The sequence below is a fragment of the Nesoenas mayeri genome, assembly GCF_963082525.1.
Source record: "Nesoenas mayeri genome assembly, chromosome: 14".
In the NCBI taxonomy this organism is placed as follows: Eukaryota; Metazoa; Chordata; class Aves; order Columbiformes; family Columbidae; genus Nesoenas; species Nesoenas mayeri.
The window spans coordinates 16,453,104-16,476,051 of NC_137556.1; the positions used below are offsets into that span (position 1 = coordinate 16,453,104).

Here is a 22,948-nt window from a genome sequence, read left to right on the forward strand (position 1 = left end):
GAGTGCATGCAGATGTAAATCCCAATGGACAGACCAACATTTTAAATAGCACTAGGCGTGTTTTTCGGCTCTTTCTGATACTGGGAATGTTGCCATCACTACAAGGCTATAGCAGCAAACAAGATTTCAATCATACTGGTGTCAGATGGTCACTGAGAAATGAGATAACTGACCTATTGGCGTAACTTCCTCTCTTACCAGGATTTGAATATGGAATTTTATTTTTGCCTTCTCTTTTACTTCATCATACTTTTACTGGTACTCAGTCACTTGCTGGCACTGTGTGGTATAGGGATGGAGGCAATGTGCCATCGTTCCCCAGGTTTCTGGGATGAGGCACGTGTGTGACCGAGCTTCTCACCAGCGACACTCCAGACATGCATTTTTTGGTAGCTTCAGCCTAGATGTGACACACTAAGAGCTCAGAGATGACTGACCCAGAAGGAATTCCGTATTTCTGAAGGGAAAGCCAAGCTTGGAAACAAACCGGACTATTTCAGCGTGTGCTTGGCTGCACAGAGCTCTTTGCTTTCTAAGCTAAAATTGCAGGTGGCTTTCCTCACTTCCAGCCTCCGCAACTTTATGGTGCTGTTACTGTAGAAGATGAGTAGCCTCCTGTATGCCAGAAAACAAAACAAAAATCAACAAAAAATGCCACTTAACACAATGAAATTACTTCTAAAAAAAATAACTTCAGGAAAGGAGCGTGTTTTTCCATTCACTGTATTGATGTTGGAGCATGATATAAATATACTTTATTATTCTAAAGCTTGGAATTATTACCTGACAGCTTAAAATGCTGATTTAATGCAGCCCTGCAGAGAAAAGTGGTGGTTCTGTCATTACTGAGATAGCCAATACACATCATAAAATTGATGCATGGCAGCCCTGAATAAGGAACTGCACATCGTTCATTATTACATCACTTTATATTAGGACTGCAGGGATCAATAAAAAGCAACAGGATTAAATGCTGCCAATTCCCCCCACAAAGCCGTTTGATTGACATTATTTGCTTGCAGGTGTGACTAAAACATTGCCAAAAAATGTTGCCCGCTTCTTATGGTTTGGGGAAGGAATGCTTTTTGCTCTGTTTTGTCATCTCCGTTATGTTAATCACAGTATTCCCCGAGCCGCCAAGGTGTAAAAAAGCAACTGAAGCGTGCAGAGCTGGAACATCAGCCGTGCTGCGGCTGTGCAGTCGTGATGGGGGTGTCTCCTGTAGGGAGGATGGAGTATGTGCATCTACATGAAGTTATCTATCCTACAGCCCGTGGGATAATAGGCTTTGCCCTGTTCCCTGCTCTTTTTAGCTTGTCACAAGCCACATTTTGTAATGGAGACTGAGGGGTGACCTCATTAATGTTTACAGATATATAAAGGGGGAGTGTCAGGAGGATGGAGCCAGGCTCTTCTCGGTGACAACCAGTGATAGGACAAGGGGCAATGGGTGCAAACTGGAACACAGGAGGTTCCACTTGAAGATGAGAAGAAACTTCTTCATGGTGAGGGTGGCAGAGCACAAAGACTGCTGCCTGGCAAGTGCAAATACCTTTTCTCATCAGCTCCCATGTGTCTGGTTCCTCTGAAGAGGTTTTCTATAAGGAGCCTCCTCCTGCACCTGCCGCACCGGGCTGCCAGCAGGGAGGAGGAGGCCAGCAGAATAGGTTGGTGGAGCAGTAGTTTCCCTCCTGGTGTTGCCCTCAAATTTATGATTTCTCCTCCTCCAGCTCGCAGTGGCAAGCACACTGGGTCCAAACAAGGGGCTCTAGAGAGAGCATAGAACTCTGTTTTATTGCTGAAGTTAACTGAAGCTCCTCCCTTGTTTTGGTGTAAGCGATCTGCCTTTTGTTTTCCAGATGTGCAGTAACATCCAGCTGGGAGGAGTAAAATGTGTTTAATGGACTAAAGTGTGTTCATGGCTAAAGATTGTCTACGCTATAGATTCAAAAAGAGGCTGTTCAGCAATCCCAAAATTGTATTCCAAGTCAGAGACTTTGGGATACATTTTCTGTTGTCAGGTTGTAAACTTCTGCAAGGCTTATAATAGAAATGCTGATGCAGCCTTCATACAACAAACTTGAGGACTGTATAAAATTAAATAAGCCAATGTCTGCAGGTTTGGCACATCCCACTGTGTTGCTCCTGTGAATGGCATTACCCCATCACAGCAGGTACCTGCTTCTCCTGAACGTCATCATGGGAAAGGACAAGCTTCAAAGACAACTTCTTATAGTTGCAGCAACATTTGCTATGCCTTGCAAATGAATGACAAACAGGTGGTGGTCTTAAAACCAATGGTCTTTTTCTTTAAATTTGCTGCAGTTTATGGCTTGCTTGCAGATTGCTTCCATTTGGAAGGTAGAACCTTACTGTGCTCGGTGCAGCTGCACAGGGCCAACCTCAGACACTCAGCAGTGGGCACATTGGCAAAATCATCATCTGAGACGTCAGAGCGATTCTGCCCTTGTAGAATATTGCCCTTTGAGTCTGTAAGGTTAGGGAAGATGTTGTCATCTTTAGAATAATCAGGAGACTACTGTATGATCACTCTTCTCCACAGACTTGGCTGAGGAAAAGCAGCAGTATGGTATCACTTTGTTCAGATTGAATTTCAGCAGATTGCAGAACCTCAGCTGGAGACAGACAGGAGGAACCTGAGCGCTTCTGATGGCAGGAATCGTGCCTAATGTTTCCAGGAATAATTGCTAACACTTTTCCATCTCAAATCAGATTGGTGCTAGGCTGCCTGTGTGTGCTATTGTTGTGAATGTTGAAACAAGCTATTAACAGTGATCGTCTTGTATTTCAGATGTGAGTGCTTGCCGGGTTACAGCGGAAAACACTGTGAAATAGATGATGATGACTGCGTGGGCCATAAGTGTCGCCATGGAGCCGTCTGCGTAGATGCCGTCAATGGCTACACCTGCGTCTGTCCTCAGGGCTTCAGGTACGTGAGAGTCAGCTCCTCCCTGGACTGTATCTGTACACAGTGTTTGGGCACTTTCTTTAATTGCTTCCATCCTCAGAGCTAATCAGCCTCTAGATACAGTATTGATCTGTCATCCCAAGGGGAATGGGTGGCTCACTGCTTTACATCTTGTAGCTGAAGTAGGTCTTAACAAGTTAACTGAATACAGGGGATTGACAATTCCCGCTTTGAAAGCAGCAGATTGCCTGTTGTGCAGTGCTGTGCCAGTTTACCTGCCTGCCCCAGCTTTTCCTGGTAAAACACTGGGTAATGCACTCACAGAAATTATATGGAGATAAACTCTGCTTGCGCAAGAGTGAGCAAAGGGTAACAAAATTACATATATAAACCCTCAGACCTGACTGAAAGCAAACACGAGTCTGAAGGTTCTGTGCCAGTACCTCTGTGCCTGTTGGTGGATGGACTTGGTACAATTTGGGCTGTAAATTTCCAGTCTCTGATTGTGACAGCTGCCAATATATCTGACTCCTGGAAATCTCTCTGTCTGTCAAAGATAAGCATGCTGCTCCAAATGGATTCACTAATCATTGCCTGAGGCTGGCTACTGGCTTCCTTCCAGCTAAACCTTTTCTGTGTTTGAAATACACACACGAGACAAAGGAGGAGTACCTGAAAAGATCAGTCTTGACAAAGCAGAAATTGCATGAACACTTATAAATCATTTTCTCTGCTTTATATCTGCAACTGTTTTCATTCTTCTCCCTTTCATCCTTGCTGGTTTTTGGGTTTTTTTCCCACTCTCAACACACATTTTTATTGCAAAGCAGACAGCCTTCCCTGAATAGGCATTGATATATAACATATCAGCCCTTGGCTTCACAGAATCAGACTTGTTATTTACAGGATATCAGATATCCTTTGAATGTCAAATTCATACCCCTTTCTCCATGTTTTATTCTCTCCTTCCATCCCTTTGATGGCCTTAGGGATCTTGCAAATTGGTGACTGGCAAGGATAACAAGAGGCTGTCCCACAGTGTAAATGTTCAGTGTTATCTACTTGTTAGAGTGGCGAAATGGAGTCAAGGACAACTCGAACCTGCCATCAGATGCTGGTGACTGGGAGACTCCTGCTGCAGGTCCCCTGAGTTTTAAGGCACATCAAGACTAGGCAGTGATGAACATGAGGGGTCTTGTTCCCAGAAAGGCAGGTGCACAGTGTTTGGCAGAGATGTTTTGAGTTGTGACGCAGTTGAGCAGAGCACCAAGGGTAGGTGGGTCCCCTCCTGTGTACCAAGCAGCTCTGCTGGTAGGTTGGGCAGGGCTCCAGGTAGGCTCATCTCACACCAAGACCTTCAAGAGCAGAATCTGGAACATCCCAGCCTGCTCTCTCACTCAGATGAGGGCGTTTGATTCCACTAAAAGTCCTCCAAGAAGAGGAAACATCTTTCTCCACAAGGCTTCAAAACTCAGCTGCTAGCTTAGGCAGCACTTCATAGCCCAATGTAGAGTTGGGCAAGCAAAGTAGTCCTGTTGCCTGTCAACAGCAGAGCCAGGATTAACTTGAGGTCTCCTGCTTGCTTGCTTTTTTTTGCAGCAGGCCATGCCACCTCCCTAAATTTCCTGTGCAAGATGCAAGGGAGCAAGGGCTTTTTAGGAGATGAACATGGCAGTGGGCACTAACAGGTTCCCCCTGCCAAGGGGGAGAGCAAGCTGAAGCCCCTCGTGTTCTCCATGCAGAATAGTCCCTGATCTTGACTGATTTCGGGATTAAAATTCTGCTAACAAAATACGATCTGCTCATTATTCTTTCCCTGACGCCAGCCTTTTGTAGTTTAAAGGCCTGCTGCTCTGAAGGGGGTTCTGATTTTTCTCTTCCCTCTTAAGATTGCAGTTGCAGAGACGGTGATTGACAGAGTTCAGCCTTCTGATGTTGAGGGCTGTAGACTGAGCTCCATGAAGCGTGCCTCAGGCGCTGGGCTGTGCGGCAAGGAGATAACTTTGCAAGTGTTTGAAGGCTGCAAGTGTTGATGAAAAGGAGAGAACACAAGGGGTAGCCTGACAAAGATGTCTAGGAGACCTAAGATGATGATTAATAAAGTTTTTTGGCTAAGTATCAAGAATAATTTCCCAGCAGTGAGTTCGCAGAGTGACGTTCCAGTTACCTGGAGCTTATGCTGTAGTAATAGATGCATAGATCTGTAACAATTTTATGGTTGTCACTATGCCATACGTCAAAGCCACTTGGATTCACGTGTTAATGAAGATGTTAAAACTTACATCGCTGCACAGTTGAACAAATGTCACTCTGGTAACTCTTAACAATGTAGGGCCTCGTGTGCACAATGACGCACCTCTGATGACAGCCCCAAAATTCAATAGTACCAACATGCACACACCTGTTTTCCCATCTTAGCATTTCCTATTCACTGTTCATGTGTAGCTGTCCTCCAGGCAACACCTTTACTTATCACTCAGCAATCTTTTCCAATGACATAATACACTTTCCTCCTGAAATGTTTTCAGTGTTTTCTTCCCAAAACAACATTCATTTACCCCCCGAAGATGAAAATGTTTTTGAGAATTTGTTAGCCCCGTTGGATAAAACCTGACTTATCAAACCTTCCCTCTAGCAATCAGCCTCGCAGTCGTGCTGTCCTGATAAATGTGGCTCTAGTGGGGAAGCGCACATTACGACTGCTGGGCTTGATAGAAAGCACGGCTCCTCCAGCCCGTGGATGCTGCACAGTTCCCCACCGGGGCAGTTTGCTGCAAGAAACTCAGTGGTGATTATTTAAATCAGTGAGATCGCACCAGGCAGGATGGACTCGGCCAAGCTTTGCAAGTCAGGCTGTGCTCCACATTCCACTGCTGGGGGAAAAAACAGTATTAATTATTTCTAAAAATACATGGTTTAAAATATTTTAATTTTTTTTTAAAAAAAAGGCCTTGACAGACACCATGGCTTTGACAGACACCAACTTGTAGATGCCAGAAGCAGGACAGCTGCACGCACTTGCAAAGCCACCCACCGAAGGGGTTTCACAGCAAGGACGGGTTGTGCAGGAGCTGTACTGGGAGCCCAGGGATCTCTCAGAGCAGCACCAAGCACAGACACACTGGCTTCTTGCGACATTTGCTTTCTGTTAGTGGAGGCTGCTGCGGGGCGCGTGGATTTTTTTATTATTTTTATTATTTTTAACTTCCATGAAATCAGAATTATACACACTGACTTCTGCTTTCTAGTTGTTGCTCATAGACAAAACAAAATGCTTGGCATGAGGCAGAACAAAGCTGACGGGCTGGGTTAGCAGTGCTTCTTTCTGCTGGTCACCTCTGGAAAACTAATGGCACCTGACATCGGGCCAGGGGTGACAGCCATCCGTGGGGTGACCCGAGTCTGGTCCCGCTGCTGGCTCTCTGGACGTGTTTGCCAGCCAGCCACAAAGCCCCACACTGAGGAGAGAGGTCACACGCTTAACGAAACCAGGATCCGGACAGGAAGGTGCCCCGGTGGGACAGAACCCGCAGCGCCTGGCCAGTGATGGGGACATGGCGCTGATGTGTCCTCAGCTCTGCCTGCATCTGACTGCTGGGCTGATTAGCAGCTACGACAGTAACTACCTTCAATTGTCTGTCTTCCCTTGAGGTTCTTGCTCTTTTATTTAATATTCCCTGTTTTCTTGGGAAGGGGAATCCAAAGCATCTCTTGCTGTGCTCACCCTCTGGGAGCGGGGTGGCCTGGGGTGCTCTACCGAGGAGCTGCAGCAAAAGGTCTCGCTCGGCATGGCAGAGTCTCTTAGTCTGTAACTAATTCATAGTTTCAGTGTGCTCACAAGAACAAATTTATGTTGAGAAACACATCAGACTGAGCAAAGAGAACCACCTCCCATCTGCAGTTATTCCCCACACTGCACTGCCTGCCATGCTCCCATTTCCACTGCTGCCCACCCCGCTGACCCTCCACGTCTCCTTCAAATACTCCTTGGAGCAAAGTAAATGGAGTTTATTGATTGCCAGCAGTATTGCCTACCAGGTTACACTTTTGAGATACCTTTGTTTAAATGAATAGATTGACTTGTCCATATGCAAAATTCTGCTATTCTGGTAAAGGATATTTAGCTGATGGGGAGTGGTTTCTTTCCCCCCTCCAAACCCTTTGCTGATAGTATTAGCAGCCTGTGGCTGTGGTCACTTACAGCACCCAGTGCCCGGGCAGTGAGGGGACATAAGGGGACCCTGTTAACCACAGCTCCCGGTCCCTTTAGAGGGATGGGATGGGATGGGATGGGATGGGATGGGATGGGATGGGATGGGATGGGATGGGATGGGATGGGATGGGATGGGATGGGATGGGATGGGATGGAATGGGATGGGATGGAATGGGATGGGATGGTGAAGCTGACTGTGAAACATCCCCCTGTCTGTGTGGTGAATAAAGGAGATTCGGAGCCATGCAATGAGAGAAGCGTTGAAATGCAGTTTATCCTGGAAAGTACCGAGAGGTGGTTCTGGCTGAGAAGGAAACATCTGTGTGTTTGTGTAGATGAGCACAGCCCATCCCGAGGGACACTGGGGCTGGAGGGCACAGGGGCCAGCCCAGCACTGTGCTTCAGCCCTTGGAAATCCCCAGCAGTGGTTCTCACCCTCCTCCTGCTTATTCCCGTGGAACAGATTATTCCTGTGGAACAGATTTTTGTTTGCTGTGGGGAAAGCAAAGCTTTTCTGGCCTTCTCCCAGGTGCAGATCCCAAATGTTTCCTCCATCTTTCAAGGCATTCTTCAGGTTTGCCTTTTGTGTAAGTAGTACTGTAAACCCCTGTGTCTTTTCTCTCAGACAAGATGGGAAAGCAGAACAACTCTGATTGGTGCAGTTCAGGATTTAGCCCAGCCATATTTTGTTGTGCATTTCTCTCTCTTTCATGTTTCCCAGAGACAGACCAGAGTTTGGTGTGTGTTGGGAGAATAGGGACAGGGAGAGGTTTGGGCTTCCATTCCACACAGCGCTAAAAATAGCGCCATGGTACTCTGCAAAATTTCACATGAGAAAATGTGAAAAGGAAAGCACTCATCTCCTTTTCCTTGTGTTCCAGAGGTTCTGGTCTCTGTGGCTAAGCAAGATTGTTCTTGAGTATGTTGTGGATGTTTTGTTTGCTGTTCTTGCACGTCTTCTATCAGTACTATTTAGTGCAGGGTAATGGCTTGGGTTTCTATTCTAATTGTATCTAGGAAGGTTGCCTAGAAATTCACTGAGCTTCCAAGTCTCACTTGTTTTTCTGGAGAGCAGTGAGGTTTTTGGCATTTTTTTTGCTTTGTTTTTATAAGTGTACTATTATTCCACAAAGTGCTCCCTGAACGGCAGGAAATTCCTGGTGTGACAAGTGGGATTTCAGTGTTCCAGGGCTGCGGTGATGGGTTATTCATGGCATCGATGGGTCTGCCACAATGGTCTCCTCTGCCCCTGTGCTGGTGAGCGCTGCGTGACACAGAGGGACAGCACAGGAGCCACAGCAGCCCCCACGGCACAGCCTGACGCACGCTCCCTGTTCACCACCTACCCGTTTTTCATCATTATACTGTCTGCACATTTTCCATCAGTCACAGAACTCAATGCGAAGAGTTTATGTTCTCTCATCAGTACAAAAAGGGTTTGTTGGGTTTGGGCAGTGGCTGCAGTGAGAGATTTGGGGTAGGGATGCAGGGACACAGTGTGCAGCCAGCCGGGGAGCCTGGCCCCGTCCCTTGGCAGCACGTCCCTTGGCCAGTGGGTGCACAGGGCAGAGACTTTTCATTTACTTTTTGCAGCTTAGTCTGACAGATGACAACACTGTGAAAGATCACAGAGTCACACAATGTCAGGGGTTGGAAGGGCCCTGGAAAGCTCATCCAGTGCAATCCCCCCATGGAGCAGGAACACCCAGATGAGGTTACACAGGAAGGTGTCCAGGCGGGTTGGAATGTCTGCACAGAAGGAGACTCCACACCCCCCCTGGGCAGCCTGGGCCAGGCTCTGCCACCCTTACCGGGAACAAATTTCTTCTCCTATTTAAGTGGAACCTCCTGTGTTCCAGTTTGCACCCATTGCCCCTTCTCCTGTCATTGGTTGTCACTGAGAAGAGCTGGAAAGATGACTCAAAAGATGACTGCAGCTTTTTGCACTTTGTCACTTTTCCTGCTCCTTCCATGCTGGTGTCGATATTTCAGCATAGCCGAGTCGTTCCAGCAAACAGCCGGTGGCTGTGCTGGACCGCAGCAGGCAGCCCTGGCACCAGGACATGTACCCAAGCCCCAGAGCTCACAGGTTCCTACCTGTGGGTTTTGCTCAGCTTCTCATAGAGTTGAGACCAAACCACAGCACTTTCCTCCAGATCCGAACATGATTCAATGATTCGAGTTCACAAGTACTCAGATCTGGCATTTGCTTTTCGGCCGTCTCTGATTCTGGGAGACCTTCTTTTCCTTTGCATTTTTCTGATCCAGGACATTACCAACCACAAACTGAGCTAAAATAAAGTTGATGATCCTGATGCTGTTAGAAGCAATCAATTCAGGGAAGCTGCCCATCAAATAGCATGATATCAGTGCATCACTTCTGAGACTTTTTGCAGTTGCCCATGTGTTGATGATACGCTCTCTGATATACAGTAAACCAAGTGAGGGGGGTGTAAAAAGACCACTAAAAATAGAGATTTTCCCCTTGCTTGCCACTTAGAGCAGCAGAGGTAGACTCAAATCACAAAGCCTAGGATGGGGAAACCTCAGGTTTGGGCTTAAAGAGCTGCCAGTTTTTGCTGGGAACCTCTGCGTGGCACAGCGCGGGAGGGAGCTATTTTAGACAGGCTGTGGTGCCTTGCAGAGCTGAGTAACCAGTGCAAAGCACAATACAGATCGCTGTCAGTATTTGAACTGGCTCTTTCAGCCCGCACATGGGGATTTCTGTACAGCGCTGTGCTGTATATTATCACTTTTACACAGCAAAGCGGGCGCACGGCAGCTGAATCTCAGTCGCTGTAGCACAGGAGCAGCGTAGCAGCACCTGAAGGTGTTTCCTTCCCTAAAACAATGGTGATAACTGAGGCCTCTGCTGCTTTCCTTCATCTCCCACAGCGGACTCTTCTGTGAAACTCCTCCGCCCATGGTTCTGCTCCAGACCAGCCCCTGTGACAACTACGAGTGCCAGAACGGGGCTCAGTGCATCGTGGCGCACCAGGAGCCCGTCTGCCGCTGCCTCGCCGGCTTCGCGGGGCAGAAGTGCGAGAAGCTCATCACCGTCAACTTTGTGGGGAAGGATTCCTACGTGGAGCTGCCATCAGCCAAAATTCGCCCTCAGGCAAACATCTCCCTGCAGGTATGTCGCGCAGAACATCAGTTGCCAGCGCAGTGCTCCTCTAAGCAATAATACATCTACACGGATATGTTTTTTCATTCTGAAGGAACGGGGTCTGTTGGCCAAGATGCTGATGAAGTTGGAGTCAACTTGTGAGCCAGTTTTCTGCTCCAAACTTAGTGAAAAGTTAAGGAGCAACTAGGGCACCACTGTACCTTTGTGAACACAAATCCTGCCTCCAGATCTCAGCACTTCACAGGATCACGGAATGTCAGGGGTTGGAAGGGCCCTGGAAAGCTCACCCAGTGCAACCCCCCCATGGAGCAGGAACACCCAGATGAGGTTACACAGGAAGGTGTCCAGGCGGGTTGGAATGTCTGCAGAGAAGGAGACTCCACAACCCCCTGGGCAGCCTGGGCCAGGCTCTGACACCCTCACCGGGAACAAGTTTCTTCTCAAATTTAAGTGGAACCTCCTGTGTTCCAATTTGAACCCATTACCCCTTTCTTATTCCCAGACTGGCACTGTAACTAGAGTTGAGTCAGGAAACCTCTCTGTTGTTTTACTGATGTACAGCAGTATGTTTCATCCTGTAGAAATCAGTGCTTAATATTAGGACACTTACTAAAAGAGGCTGCTCTAAATGGCCTTTCTAAACAATATTTTGCTTACTCTTTTACTGTGCACATTCAGTAGGTAAAAGCCCTGGGATTTTGTGACAGTCCTGTAGTTACACCTCAGTTTGGTTTGAGGTCTAAGGCTCAGAAGGCAATGGAAAATAGATGTCTAAAGTGCTTTACCACTGCTGTCATCTTTGTGGTTGTAGATCAAAGGTATTTTGGATGCTTCATCCAGTATGATATTTAAGTGGTTTGGAAGTTATTTGCATTAGCAATCTATTAAGCATTAAACTGATCTTTTTATTCCCTAATATCCCAAAGTAAATTAGGGAATAATTTCTAGGTTTATATGTTTTCTAATAAAGAGATGTATGGAGCACATACACAACACAATACATCTCTCTCTTACGCCACTGATTGTTAATCTGGGCTATTTCTGTGCTACTTTCACCCTGCAAATGAAGCATAAACCTCCACTTCAGGCTGCAGTAGTAGCTGAGAAATAAACTCGTGTGTCATCAAAAACACAGCAACAGTCTGTGGACAGGGATCAAATAAATTGTAGCTTTCGTCTCCTGAAAACTAGTTCTTGTTTGACACAAGGGAGACGTTCCTTAGTGGGAAACCGACCTTGTGTCTCATGGCTCTTACTCTTCTTTTTGCATATATAGACGACTTATTAAATCTTATTTGAATGTATATAAGATTTTGGGGTTGATTTTTAATGCAGGTTTATTTCTTTTTTAATCGTTCTCAAGCAACTTTACCTTGTTCTTAATGTTTTGCAGGTGGCAACGGACAAGGACAATGGCATCTTATTGTACAAAGGAGACAACGACCCTTTGGCTCTGGAGTTGTATCAAGGACACGTGAGGCTCATCTACGACACGCTGAATTCTCCACCTACCACAGTATACAGGTAAATAGTTAAGCTAAACCGAGACAGTTGATTTCCAAAAAAAAGATGGAGAGGCACGTTTTTTTTAAGAATGTGCATGGGAGAATAAGCTTTTATTTTTACCTCAATGTATCCCTTATGTACGCAATTTGATGAGACAATCAGAAAAAAAGACTTGGCTAGAGGCTGCATGGTTAAAGATTGGCATTTATTTACAATAGCAGTGATACTGCATCCTACTGTGACTGCAGAAAAACTTTGTGCTTTCTCACCTACTGTAAAGGTTCAATTTCTGGTGAATGTTGTCCTTGAAATAGCTCTAAGTAATGAGTTTCTTTGATTAATTTACTGTACCAAGACGGAGCAGTGAGTGTGCCACTGCAGGATTAGACTGTGTCAAATAGGAGGAGAAGAACCGAATTCCTCTACAGGGTGAATATTTTTGCAAGAGCTCCTACTTATATCAGTAGTAACTACACAAACCATGAAAAAACCACAAATTACAAAGGTAAAGTGCAGAGCAATTTGACCTTCAGACACTTGACTTTTGGGATACCAAACCCACGGTTTTTATTCATTAGCCTTAAGAACGAAAAGCAAGTGTAAAAGCAAAACCCACGCACAGAGGCGTTTTCCTAGGAGAGAGGGATGTGCTGCTCACGTCCTCCGCTGCTCCTTCAGCAAACCTCTGCCGGGCTCAGCTCCCTTCTGATTATTTTGAAGCCCTGTCACTCCAGTTTGCTCTGTGTAAACGTGCAGTTCTGACCACATCGGAGCCCTTTTGGGTTCAGTGCACATGGCACGGTGTGTGCGCAGAAGAGCTGCATTTCCCAGCCCACCTCGCTCCTTATGGAAGAGCATCCTAGTAGAGCAAGGGCGAGGATGCCACCAGGTGCCTGGTACTTTTTCTGGTAAGTTTTCTCAGCGCTTAGTAAAACTCGAGTCTTCCAGGGGGTTTTCTTTAAGGGCAACAGTGACTTGTTTAAGAAAATGAAAAAATTCTTTCTGTATAAAAGCAAATTGGATAATACCAACACAGGCTCGTCACCAGGAAGAGCAACGGCATGTCCACTGTAGGAATGGAGAATGCAATTTGTTAGTGATTTTCACCAGCTGGGTAGGTGTGAAAAATGTCTCTGTGTGTGGCTGCTAATCCTAATTGATTTCATGTTAGAGCAAAGCTGAAGTTGTTAAACAGTTTTATGCCACTAATTAGAACACGGGGCAGAGCTCATTATGTGTGGGCAGCAGAGGGGGTGACGGATCGGTGCGGGCGCTTGCTCTCCGTTGTCAAGGGCAGAGGGGTGCGGTGACAAGAGCTGTTGCCACCATCGCAACACTTATGGATCTGCTGCCTTCTCGCCAAGTTGCCGGAGATGGCGAGCGGCAGCGTCCTCATTATTCGCGCGCCCTTCATATTGATCAAGGAGGAGGTCTCCATTCAGACTGACACCTCATTACCATAAGATTAATGGCGTGTTCACTACGTTTTGTACTGTGTGATCTGTGGAGATGGGAACGAAGCTGCTTAATACGATGCCCTTTCTGAAATGTCACTCTAATCTTTTATTAGTTTAAGGAGTGGAGCAAAATGGGATTAGCATGGAGCTTGATGGGAAAAGATTAGGTTGATTGAGAAAAACTGCAGCTAAAGAATGTCAAAAGGGGCCTCTAAATAGATTAAAAGACTTGTTTTCCTTAAGGGCTGGGGAAGGGAGAGGAAGCCTGCTTCTCTCCTTACAATCATAGGATTTAAGGGTAAAAGGCATGAGTGGATCTGATTTGACCTCCCTGTGTATCCTGTTTGACTTTTAGCTAAGGCATAAGTTCTGTTTGGCTACGACATGATTTCCAGCTTGGCACCAAGTTTTGACAGGAAAACACCAAATAATGGAAAATCCCCCATTTCCTTTAGTGGCTTGGACAATGGTCAGTTATTTCCATTACTCAGGCATTGGCCACAATCTCTGAGTTGTGTCACTAATATGCTTTGAATGTTTTAGAGATTTTCTCCAGGGAAATTAAAGTCCTTTTGTACCTGCTGCTGGCTCCCATGAGTTTATCTGTACTTCCAAGTGCATTGCCTCATAACTTGCATTTTGATTAAATGAACAGCTGATTCAGTGTGATGCATTTTACCTAAACCTTAAGAATTTGGGCAACTCTTTTCTACAGTTTTTCATTCTTCGTTAAAAATAAGGTTACTTGGAGAACCTGCAACATTCCAATCTTAGCCTCACCACTGGTAAAAGTTTGCCTTCTCTGTTGCCTACTCCTTGCTGTCTTGTTTAGACACAGCATTTAAATCTCCATCTCAGCAAAAGTGGACTGTTTGCCTTTGAGAAGCAATATCAAAAGACTATTAGATCAATTTTTGCAGGTCATATCAGGCACTGCTGTCCTCTGAAGGGATCCACTTCTTGGAAGGGATGAGCAGTGCTTTGGCTCATGTTTTTCGTCAGCAGAGTCTGCCAAAAGAGGGGGAGGCTTCAAAATACTGCCTGGTGGGAAGAGTGGACATCTAGAGCCGACCTGGTCCTGTGCTGTAGCCAGGATGTTTCACTGGCTGGCCGAGGTTCTCCCATGATAGGATGGAGGAAATCATTGGCAGACCACATCATCTGTAATTATTCATCAGAGTCTTCATGATAAGGTTTATTAATAGTGCTTAAGAACTGTAAAATTAGGGAGATCATAGAATCCCAGAGTGTCAGGGATTGGGAGGGCCCTGGAAAGCTCATCCAGTGCAATCCCCCCATGGAGCAGGAACACCCAGATGAGGTTACACAGGAAGGTGTCCAGGCGGGTTGGAATGTCTGCACAGAAGGAGACTCCACAACCCCCCTGGGCAGCCTGGGCCAGGCTCTGACACCCTCACCGGGAACGAGTTTCTTCTCAGATTTCAGTGGAACCTCCTGTGTTCCAGTTTGCACCCATTGCCCCTTGTCCTATCACTGGTTGTCACCAGCAGAGCCTGGCTCCATCCTCCTGACACTCCCCCTTTCCATATTGATCCCCATGAATGAGTCCCCCCTCAGTGTCCTCTTGTCCAGCTCCAGAGCCCCAGCTCCCTCAGCCTTTCCTCACACGGGAGATGCTCCACTCCCTTCAGCATCTTGGTGGCTGTGCTGGACTCTCTCCAGCAGTTCCCTGTCCTGCTGGAACTGAGGGGCCACAGCTGGACACAAGATTCCAGGTGTGAGATGCAGGGCAGGGATGCAGCACCCCAGCGAGCTGCAGGCTGCATTAGATCTGCCCTGGGAAGGGAAGTTGTCTCTGGCTGTTGGAGTGGAGCAGATTTACGTAGAACTGCAGTACAAAGTTAGTCTGGAAAAGCCCAAGATTAGCTCGCTGTACGTTCAGGTTTGCTTTACATGTATTCATGCCTATGGCATGTTTGGATAGAAAGGTTAAAGTTGACATTGGACTTTTCTTTCATTCTAGTCAGATAAAGGTCAGCAAATGTCCCATGGAAAAGACTGCCTAAAATACATTGTCATTTGTCATCAAGTTAGAAAAGAATGCAAGTGAATGCATGAATATGCAATGATTGAACTCACCCTTTTAAAAGAAAAGCTGGCTGGTCTGTTATTGGAACTCCTCACAAGTAACCTGCAGATTTACAGTTTCCTGGATGTCATAGTAAACACCTTATAGAAGGCCCATTCTTGAAGTTGAATTCCTATTTTTCTTTTCTTTTATTCTATTTAATTATTCTATAGTTTCACACATGAGAACAGAAATCTGGTTTTAAGTGCTTTATTGACCTCCAGGTTTCTGCACTGGTGAGAGTTACTCTTCCGTGCCATGTCAGTACTTAGCACTGAGCCAACAGTCCGTTCTTGAAGTAAAGTAAATCTTTTACACAGTTGCCCTACCTTAATTTAAAGATATCAACTGAGGAATGTGCTGCTTTTATTTACCACCATGCTCCAATTGTTAAAAGTTTGAATTAACAAAGAGTATGTAATTCTGTAGTTTCAGCCTTCAGCCATTGATACTGGTATCTATTTAACTATATTCTTCCCACTTTCAGTCTTTTTTCCTACATCTGTTTCTTGAACCAATGACGAGGCCTTGTATATTTTTAGCAGGTTTTATGCTGCTACACAGTCATATTGATTTGGATGCTAAATTAATCCTTCCTTATAAGAAATGGAAAATAGAAATTGGACACAAACTACTAATTTATTTCCCTCTAGAGTGCCCAGATTTCCATGTCCAATACAGGCTGTCAAAGATCAAGATGCAGACATCATTGGTGTAAAATCATGTTTTCATGCAGGTTTCCTGACAGTGATGAAAAAGGAGGCAGTTAGGAAAACCTAAGAATTAATTGTATTTGTCTTTTTGCAAAGCCTACACCCAAATTACCTTATGATTCCTTTTAAAAGTATCCTTGTGTAATCTGTTTTGCAAATATTTCGTACAGGCTGTATCTTGCAGTTCTCATGGTCTGGCTGATTCTTACATATCATAGATGGATGTTCTTGTGGTTAAAGAAAAAGGCCTGAAATAAGGGAGCTTAAATTCTTACTGTATCAGCCTCATATGTGGTGGCTGTGGGATGTGGCCAACATCAGGTCCCTGGCCATGCTGTTCCAAAGAGCTGAGCTTGGTCGTGCTTGAGGATTTGGGTCCTCTACTCAGATCCCATAGACTTCTCCGTGCTCCTGGTGCTGAGGTTGAGCAGTTGCTTTGGTGATAGAAGAACTTCCACACCTTCCCCAGACCAGGGAGGCAGGATTTTGGTGTAATCTCTTCTCTTCAGCTGCAATTGCTTATCTGCAAAAGAGCCTGGGAGGCTTCACCATTAATTCACTGCCTTCTAGGGAGGAATGTGCTGGAGGAGTGAAAGCATTAATTATTCTTGGGATCATTATTAGAGCTTGTCAAACTCAGTTTCTACCACAAGTCTCTTTGCAGAGCTCACTGCACGACTGGTCCTTTTCTTCCTCATCCCTTCCCAGTCTGCAGCTTGTGCTGTGCCTGTCCCCGGTGGGATTCCTGTTTGATCCTGCCGCGTGGTCCCTAAATAGACTGTTTTTCAGAGATTTCTATGAGACATCACGGAGCTCTTAACAATTCTGCATATTTGCATTTCATTTTATTCTCTCTATCGCGCACTTTTATTTTTTTCAGGTATTCCTTAGGGATTTTACATCAAAAATAATGAAAGAAACTAGGATTAATCTCTGACCTGCACAGCAGAAGTTGTAAAATTTGAATGTACTTATACATCTTGCATGAGCCAAGGCAAAGGACAGATGAATTATTTTTTGCCTTTATAAAGGGCTCTGGTGTATTTCAATGGGACAAAAAAGGCAAGCGTGGGAGTTCTTGTCAGACTACAAACATTGCATTTCCCTGGTTTTGCTTGGATTTTTGTGTAGCAGGGCAGTGAAAATGTAAGGCCAAGACTTTAAAATATCATCCAACTTTTATCATTAGGCTCAGAATCAAATATTTACTTTCATGAAATTCAAAAACTTTGTGCTGCCGAGATGAAGCTTAAGAAGGGTAAAGGTTTGTCCTTCAGGCTGCCTGAAGACTTAGCAGGCAAGATCTTGTTAAGCTGAATTAATTCTTTTTCTTTGTAAATCTCTTCAGTATCTCTTGCAAGAATTGTAGCTTCTCATCTCTCCTCTCTGGCCTTGCCTCCACCCAGCTTATTCTATGCAGTGTAATATCTGTGGGAGTGACAGAAATAGAAGTTGGTATTCTTGAGTCCCAAGTCACCTCCTTCAACACCCAAATCTGGGGCTATGGATGTAACTGTGCTCAGGCGTCCTGTCGATCCTTGGCTTGCCCAAAGCACCGTGGCCATGGCAGGGACACACTTGGCTTTGTCTTCCCTCAGCACTGAATGCTGGAAAACTCACGCCACAGTCTCTGAAGGCAATAAACTCTGTAGCTCCTCCTCTGCCACAAAGTGTTTCATGCTGTTTTAACTGACTCTTTGAATGAACATGTATTATGGCCACTCAAAGTCAAAGCAGAGGTGCTATTTAGAATCATAGAATCATTTCAGTTGGAAGAGACTCTCAGGATCATTGAGTCCAACCATAACCTAACTGTAGCACTAAACCATTACAGAATCCCAGAATGTCAGGGGTCGGAAGGGCCCTGGAAAGCTCATCCAGTGCAATCCCCCCATGGAGCAGGAACACCCAGATGAGGTTACACAGGAAGGTGTCCAGGCGGGTTGGAATGTCTGCACAGAAGGAGACTCCACAACCCCCCTGGGCAGCCTGGGCCAGGCTCTGCCACCCTCACCGGGAACAAGTTTCTTCTCATCTTTAAGTGGAACCTCCTGTGTTCCAGTTTGCATCCTTGTCCTATCACTGGTTGTCACCAGAAGAGCCTGGCTCCATCCTCCTGACACTCTCCCTTTCCATATTGATCCCCATGAATGAGTCCCCCCTCAGTGTCCTCTTGTCCAGCTCCAGAGCCCCAGCTCCCTCAGCCTTTCCTCACACGGGAGATGCTCCACTCCCTGCAGCATCTTGGTGGCTGCGCTGGACTCTCTCCAGCAGTTCCCTGTCCTGCTGGAACTGAGGGGCCACAGCTGGACACAAGATTCCAGGTGTAGTCTCCCCAGGGCAGAGTAGAGGGGCAGGAGAACCTCTCTGACCTACTGACCACCCCCTTCTAACCCACCCCAGGAACCATTGGCTTCCTGACCACAAGGGCCCAGTGTTGGCTCATGGTCATGTCCCTGAGAACCTCGTCTAAACACCTTTTAAACCCCTCCAGGGATGGTGACTCCACCACTTCCCTGGGCAGCCTGTTCCAATGCCCAACAACCCTTTCCAGGAATAATTTTTTCCTAATATCCAATCTAAACCTCTCCTGGTGCAACCTGAGGCCTTTGTATCCTTTTGATTAGGAATATGGCCATCCACACTGCCACACTTATCAATGTTTTTTAACAAAGTCAGAATACGGCTGCAGACCCAAATCAACTTCAAGCAGGTGGCAGAGGACAGTCTTCTTCCTCCCAAATTACTTTTTAAGCAGACTGTGCTGGCTATCATGCATAGACAACATCTAAGCAAATTTGGAGTAGTTTGTGTATTGTATTAAGCAAATTGATTTGATGTTGTTTTCTAAACCCAACACCCATAAGCTGCTCTTTGTCGATCAGCAGCTTTTTAGGAAGAGCTATACACAACAGGGGAGCGCAGCACACATGTACATACAACTTTGGTACATGTCGGAGGATTGCGCCTAATGGTGGAAAGCAAACCCTTCACAGTTATGACATTTTACTTTGCAGTGGAGGGTGCTGACCGTTCAAAAGTCTTTCCAAGAGCCTCAAGAAGGAGGATGTTTGCTCTTGGAAGCTTGGTGAGCTCTAGAAGTAGCTCAGCGCCTTGCTGGTTTTCATGCTAGTCTTTGGGTTTAAGTGAAAATGAATGGTGAAGCTAAGAGCTGTTCTCTACACTAATGTGACTGTGACTAAAAATAATATAGCTCTAGCATCAAAAGAAAATTGGTGCTGAAAATGTAGAAACCCACATTATAAATGAAGGTTTTCCCCTGTTTGTTAAAGTCGGTAGCTGGGTTGAGGTTTAGCCAGTTCAGTTCAAGCCTTGAAAGTGCCCAGCCAACCCAAAAGTCAATGTGAAACAAGAACTATTTCTTCCGCCCCAGCAGATAACTTGATTTAGTCACTAGTGGGTCCGTAATGTGGCCTCCCTGTTTCTTCCAGTGAGAGCACCAGTGAGACCCTTGTAACTAGTGCCAAGGTTACTCCACCTTCTGCACAGTTATTTGGGTCTTTGCATGTTGGAAACGTGCTCTTGTGCCAAACTCTGTTCCCAGTGAGTAACTAGGAGAAAGGTGTGCAAAGGTATTCTAAAACATGGGGTTTTTTTTGCTGTAGCACAGGTTGTTAGTCCAATATTCTATTGCCAAAGTTGGTTTATACTGATTAGATCAGAATAAAGTTGAAGTATCCTTGTAATAGACAATGATGGAATAAACCTAATCATAGTCAAAATGACTTTATAAACTTCCCGTGCACTTATGACCGGCTCATGTATTGCCTTGCAACAAAATGTAGCAAGCTAACGTAACGTGTATTTCTTTTCTGCCTCTAAATTTCTGGTAAACGTGCTGACAAACACACAGATGTGTACCGTATGTGATGGATTTCTATCCCGTTTATGCCGCTGTGACCCCCAGCTCTGCCTCGGAGAAGGTGGGCATGGCAGCTGCTGCTCCGCTTGTCAAAGAGCCGTGGGGCTGGTTTGTTTTTGTGGAAGGAGAGGCATACAGGTATGCTGCCACAGGTGAACTGGAAATAGTTTCATTTCCTGGCCATGCATCAGGCTTCTAAATACACAGCTCTAATAGGAAGCACTTCTAACTGAAATCTGTAGCGGCTCTGGTCCCTGATGCTAAATGGCAGATACCTTCAGATTTTCCAGAGCTGAAAAGGGGATGGATGGTGCTGTCACCGGCCCGGAGCTCTGCCAGGGCTGCCGTCCTCTGCGCCGTGTGCCATGTCAGTTTTTAAGGGCAATGGATTTAATGAGTCCCGATAGCACTGCAAATATATATGTGACTGTTTTTACACTCCATATTTACTGGGTTTGTTATTTTATATGATGCATGTTACAGTAAAGATGCAATAGGTCGTTGCACTGCAGAACGCCTGTGCCGTGGCGCACAAACTCGTTCTGGGGGGTGAGGGAGGAACACTGCGATCTGTCATTCAGGAGAGGCCTTGGACTTGAAGAGTTACTTCAAGCTATTTTTACTGCCATTACGCTTGCATTTAACAAATCCTCGGTTAGCAGAATGAAGTATTGAGCTCTGCAGAGCCGTGGTGATACAGCACCGCAGCGCTGGGACAGGAGTCCATGGCAGGGACATGGTGAGAATGCACTGCAAACAGGGACTGTTTACCCTGGCCATGAACCTGACCCTTTTATGAATAATCTAGGGAAAGGGGTCAGGATTGTGTTAATTGCATGGTGCAAGGGTATAAAAAAGGTCCTTGCTTTTCCCTTAGAAGTTCTGTAATACAATAATTTTTCACTGTTGGCAGGGGTGCTGCAGGAATTGAATTATGACTGGAAATTAGATATGCGTAGCCTGGCCAAAAGATCATTAAGGGAGATACGGTAATCAGCTGCCAGTGTTTAAGGGCTGTAAACACCAGGAAGAGAAGGATGGTTTATTTGGGTGGTCCACAGAGTTGCACGTAGGAGAAAAGGTATAAAACTGAGCGAATGAAAATGGAGGTATGAAGGAAAAAAGTCTTAATGTCAAGTGCTCTCAGCCTGGGAGACCTAATGCTCGAGTCATGTGAAAACATTACCAAACGTAACAAAAGAGAGTATGTTTTAAGCTGAACATGAACTTGAGTGCTTTAATATATCTCTTTCACCTCTTATTTCCCTAGCTTTGCGTTTCATTAGCATCTTTCATACCTTTTTCTCAACATGTGGTTTTTATTTGGCTTCTGAAGATGATAGTGCTTGAATTGATGTGTTATTGTAGAGGTAGCACAAACACTACTCCAATTATGATTTTGCCTTTGTTGCCATGGAGAAGTTTAAATCTATTTTCAGCTGAGGAGTGATTATAGCTGGAACTAAGGGCAGGAGGTAACTGTAGCTTGGAAAGGTGAAAACCCATCCCTGCTGATACCTGAAGTCAGCCTGGCACAGGATGAGTTCCACAGCTCCCAAATCACTCCCATCTCAGTGCGGTTCCCTGCAGCTCTCACCTTCTGTTTCTTGATCTTCGTAGCTCTTCTCTGGTGCCTGCTCTTCCCGTGAGTTGTGAGCTCCTCCCGCTCTTTTGGACATGTATTTCTGGTTATTCCCTTCTACTCTGAATGTTTTCAAAGATTATCTAAGTTCAGCGTTCCCCGTGGCCTTCACTCCCCAGTCACTTACCATCCTTGTGCTTGCTTTGTTCTGTGCTTCCAATGAGGCATGTCCCATTCAGACAGAGGTCAGGAAAATCTGGAGACTGTAGCTAATGAATCGATGTCCTCATTCGCATAATTGATGGTTGTACACTTCTCAGTGACATGGTTTGCTGCGATACTTAAAGCTATTTTTATTTTTGACTTCTCTGCCCTGCTGTCTGCGCTGAAGGTGCATTACAAGTCAGTGAAAACACTAACCCCAAAGCCCAAATTTTACAAGTTTGAATCGAATGCCTTAATCCTTTAATGCATTTCTGTTCACTGGCATATTTACAGTGGCTCAGCTCTAAATCTCTCATGGGTATTAGAGCAAGGGGAGGCAGTGTTTATAACATCTGTGTGCTCAGGGCTGCAGTAGAGGGGAAAGAAAACACAGAGGAGGGAGAAGAGAAATAGATCAAAAGTGAGAGTAGAAATCAGTTCTTTCATATATTCCCTGGGGTTTTAGGTTTAATACAATCTGGCCATGGCCAGGTCTCTGTGAGGATCACCTTGATGAAAGCAACATAATGGGTTGTGCAAGACATGTAACCTGAGCTGTGAGAAGGTGAATGTGGTGGAGAAGAGAAAGGTGACGGTGCTGCTGGTTGGGGAGCAGCAGATGTGTCCCCTTTGCTGGAAGGTTTCTCAGCATCACGTTCGTAACAAGGCTCAAGTGAAGGTCCTGCAGAGACTGTGGGTAGAGTCTGTGGAACGTCAGAGGAGATGAGCCCTCACCAGGCTGCTCATTGCACTACAAGAAGCAGTTTCTGGGGCCTGAAAAATATCTTCCTATGTTTTATAAAACTGGTCTTTTGGCTCCATTTACTGCTTACTTTTTAGCAAGTTTAATTATTAAGTTCCTGAAAAATCTTTGCTTACGCTTCACATGTTTGCACTTCAAACATAATTCCTCCATTTTATCAACAAGAATATATTTTAAACTACATAATAACCAATGGTGGTGGCCCAGAATACTGCAGTTGGAAGTTGGCTAAAAACTCAGGACTGTCTATTTTAATAGCCTGGAAAAATCTCAAAAGCTGGGACTTGGTTTCTTAGTGCCCCTGAGAAAAGCAGTGGGTTCAAATCTAGCAGCCCTTTGGCTTCTTTCTTCAGCTCCTTTCCCCTCTCCCCTGCATTCTTCATACATATTATTTTGATTTAACTATAGCGCACAAAAACCTTTGCAAAAAGGATGGGATTGTGTAGCATCAAGTCATCTGTCAGTTGGGTGACATGGCA

General features: G+C 45.5%; 1 protein-coding gene across 1 annotated transcript in view; it reads left to right on the forward strand.

The window, feature by feature from the left end:
• Window positions 1-22,948, forward strand: part of SLIT3 (slit guidance ligand 3) — a gene marked incomplete at both ends in the record, with an annotated part of 483,041 nt that overhangs the window by 448,223 nt on the left and 11,870 nt on the right. Inside the window, 3 exons of the mRNA XM_080353334.1 lie at window positions 2,813-2,950; window positions 10,038-10,278; window positions 11,666-11,796. Of these exons, the coding sequence (XP_080209460.1) occupies window positions 2,813-2,950; window positions 10,038-10,278; window positions 11,666-11,796 (510 nt within the window). The remainder of the gene's footprint in view (window positions 1-2,812; window positions 2,951-10,037; window positions 10,279-11,665; window positions 11,797-22,948) is intronic.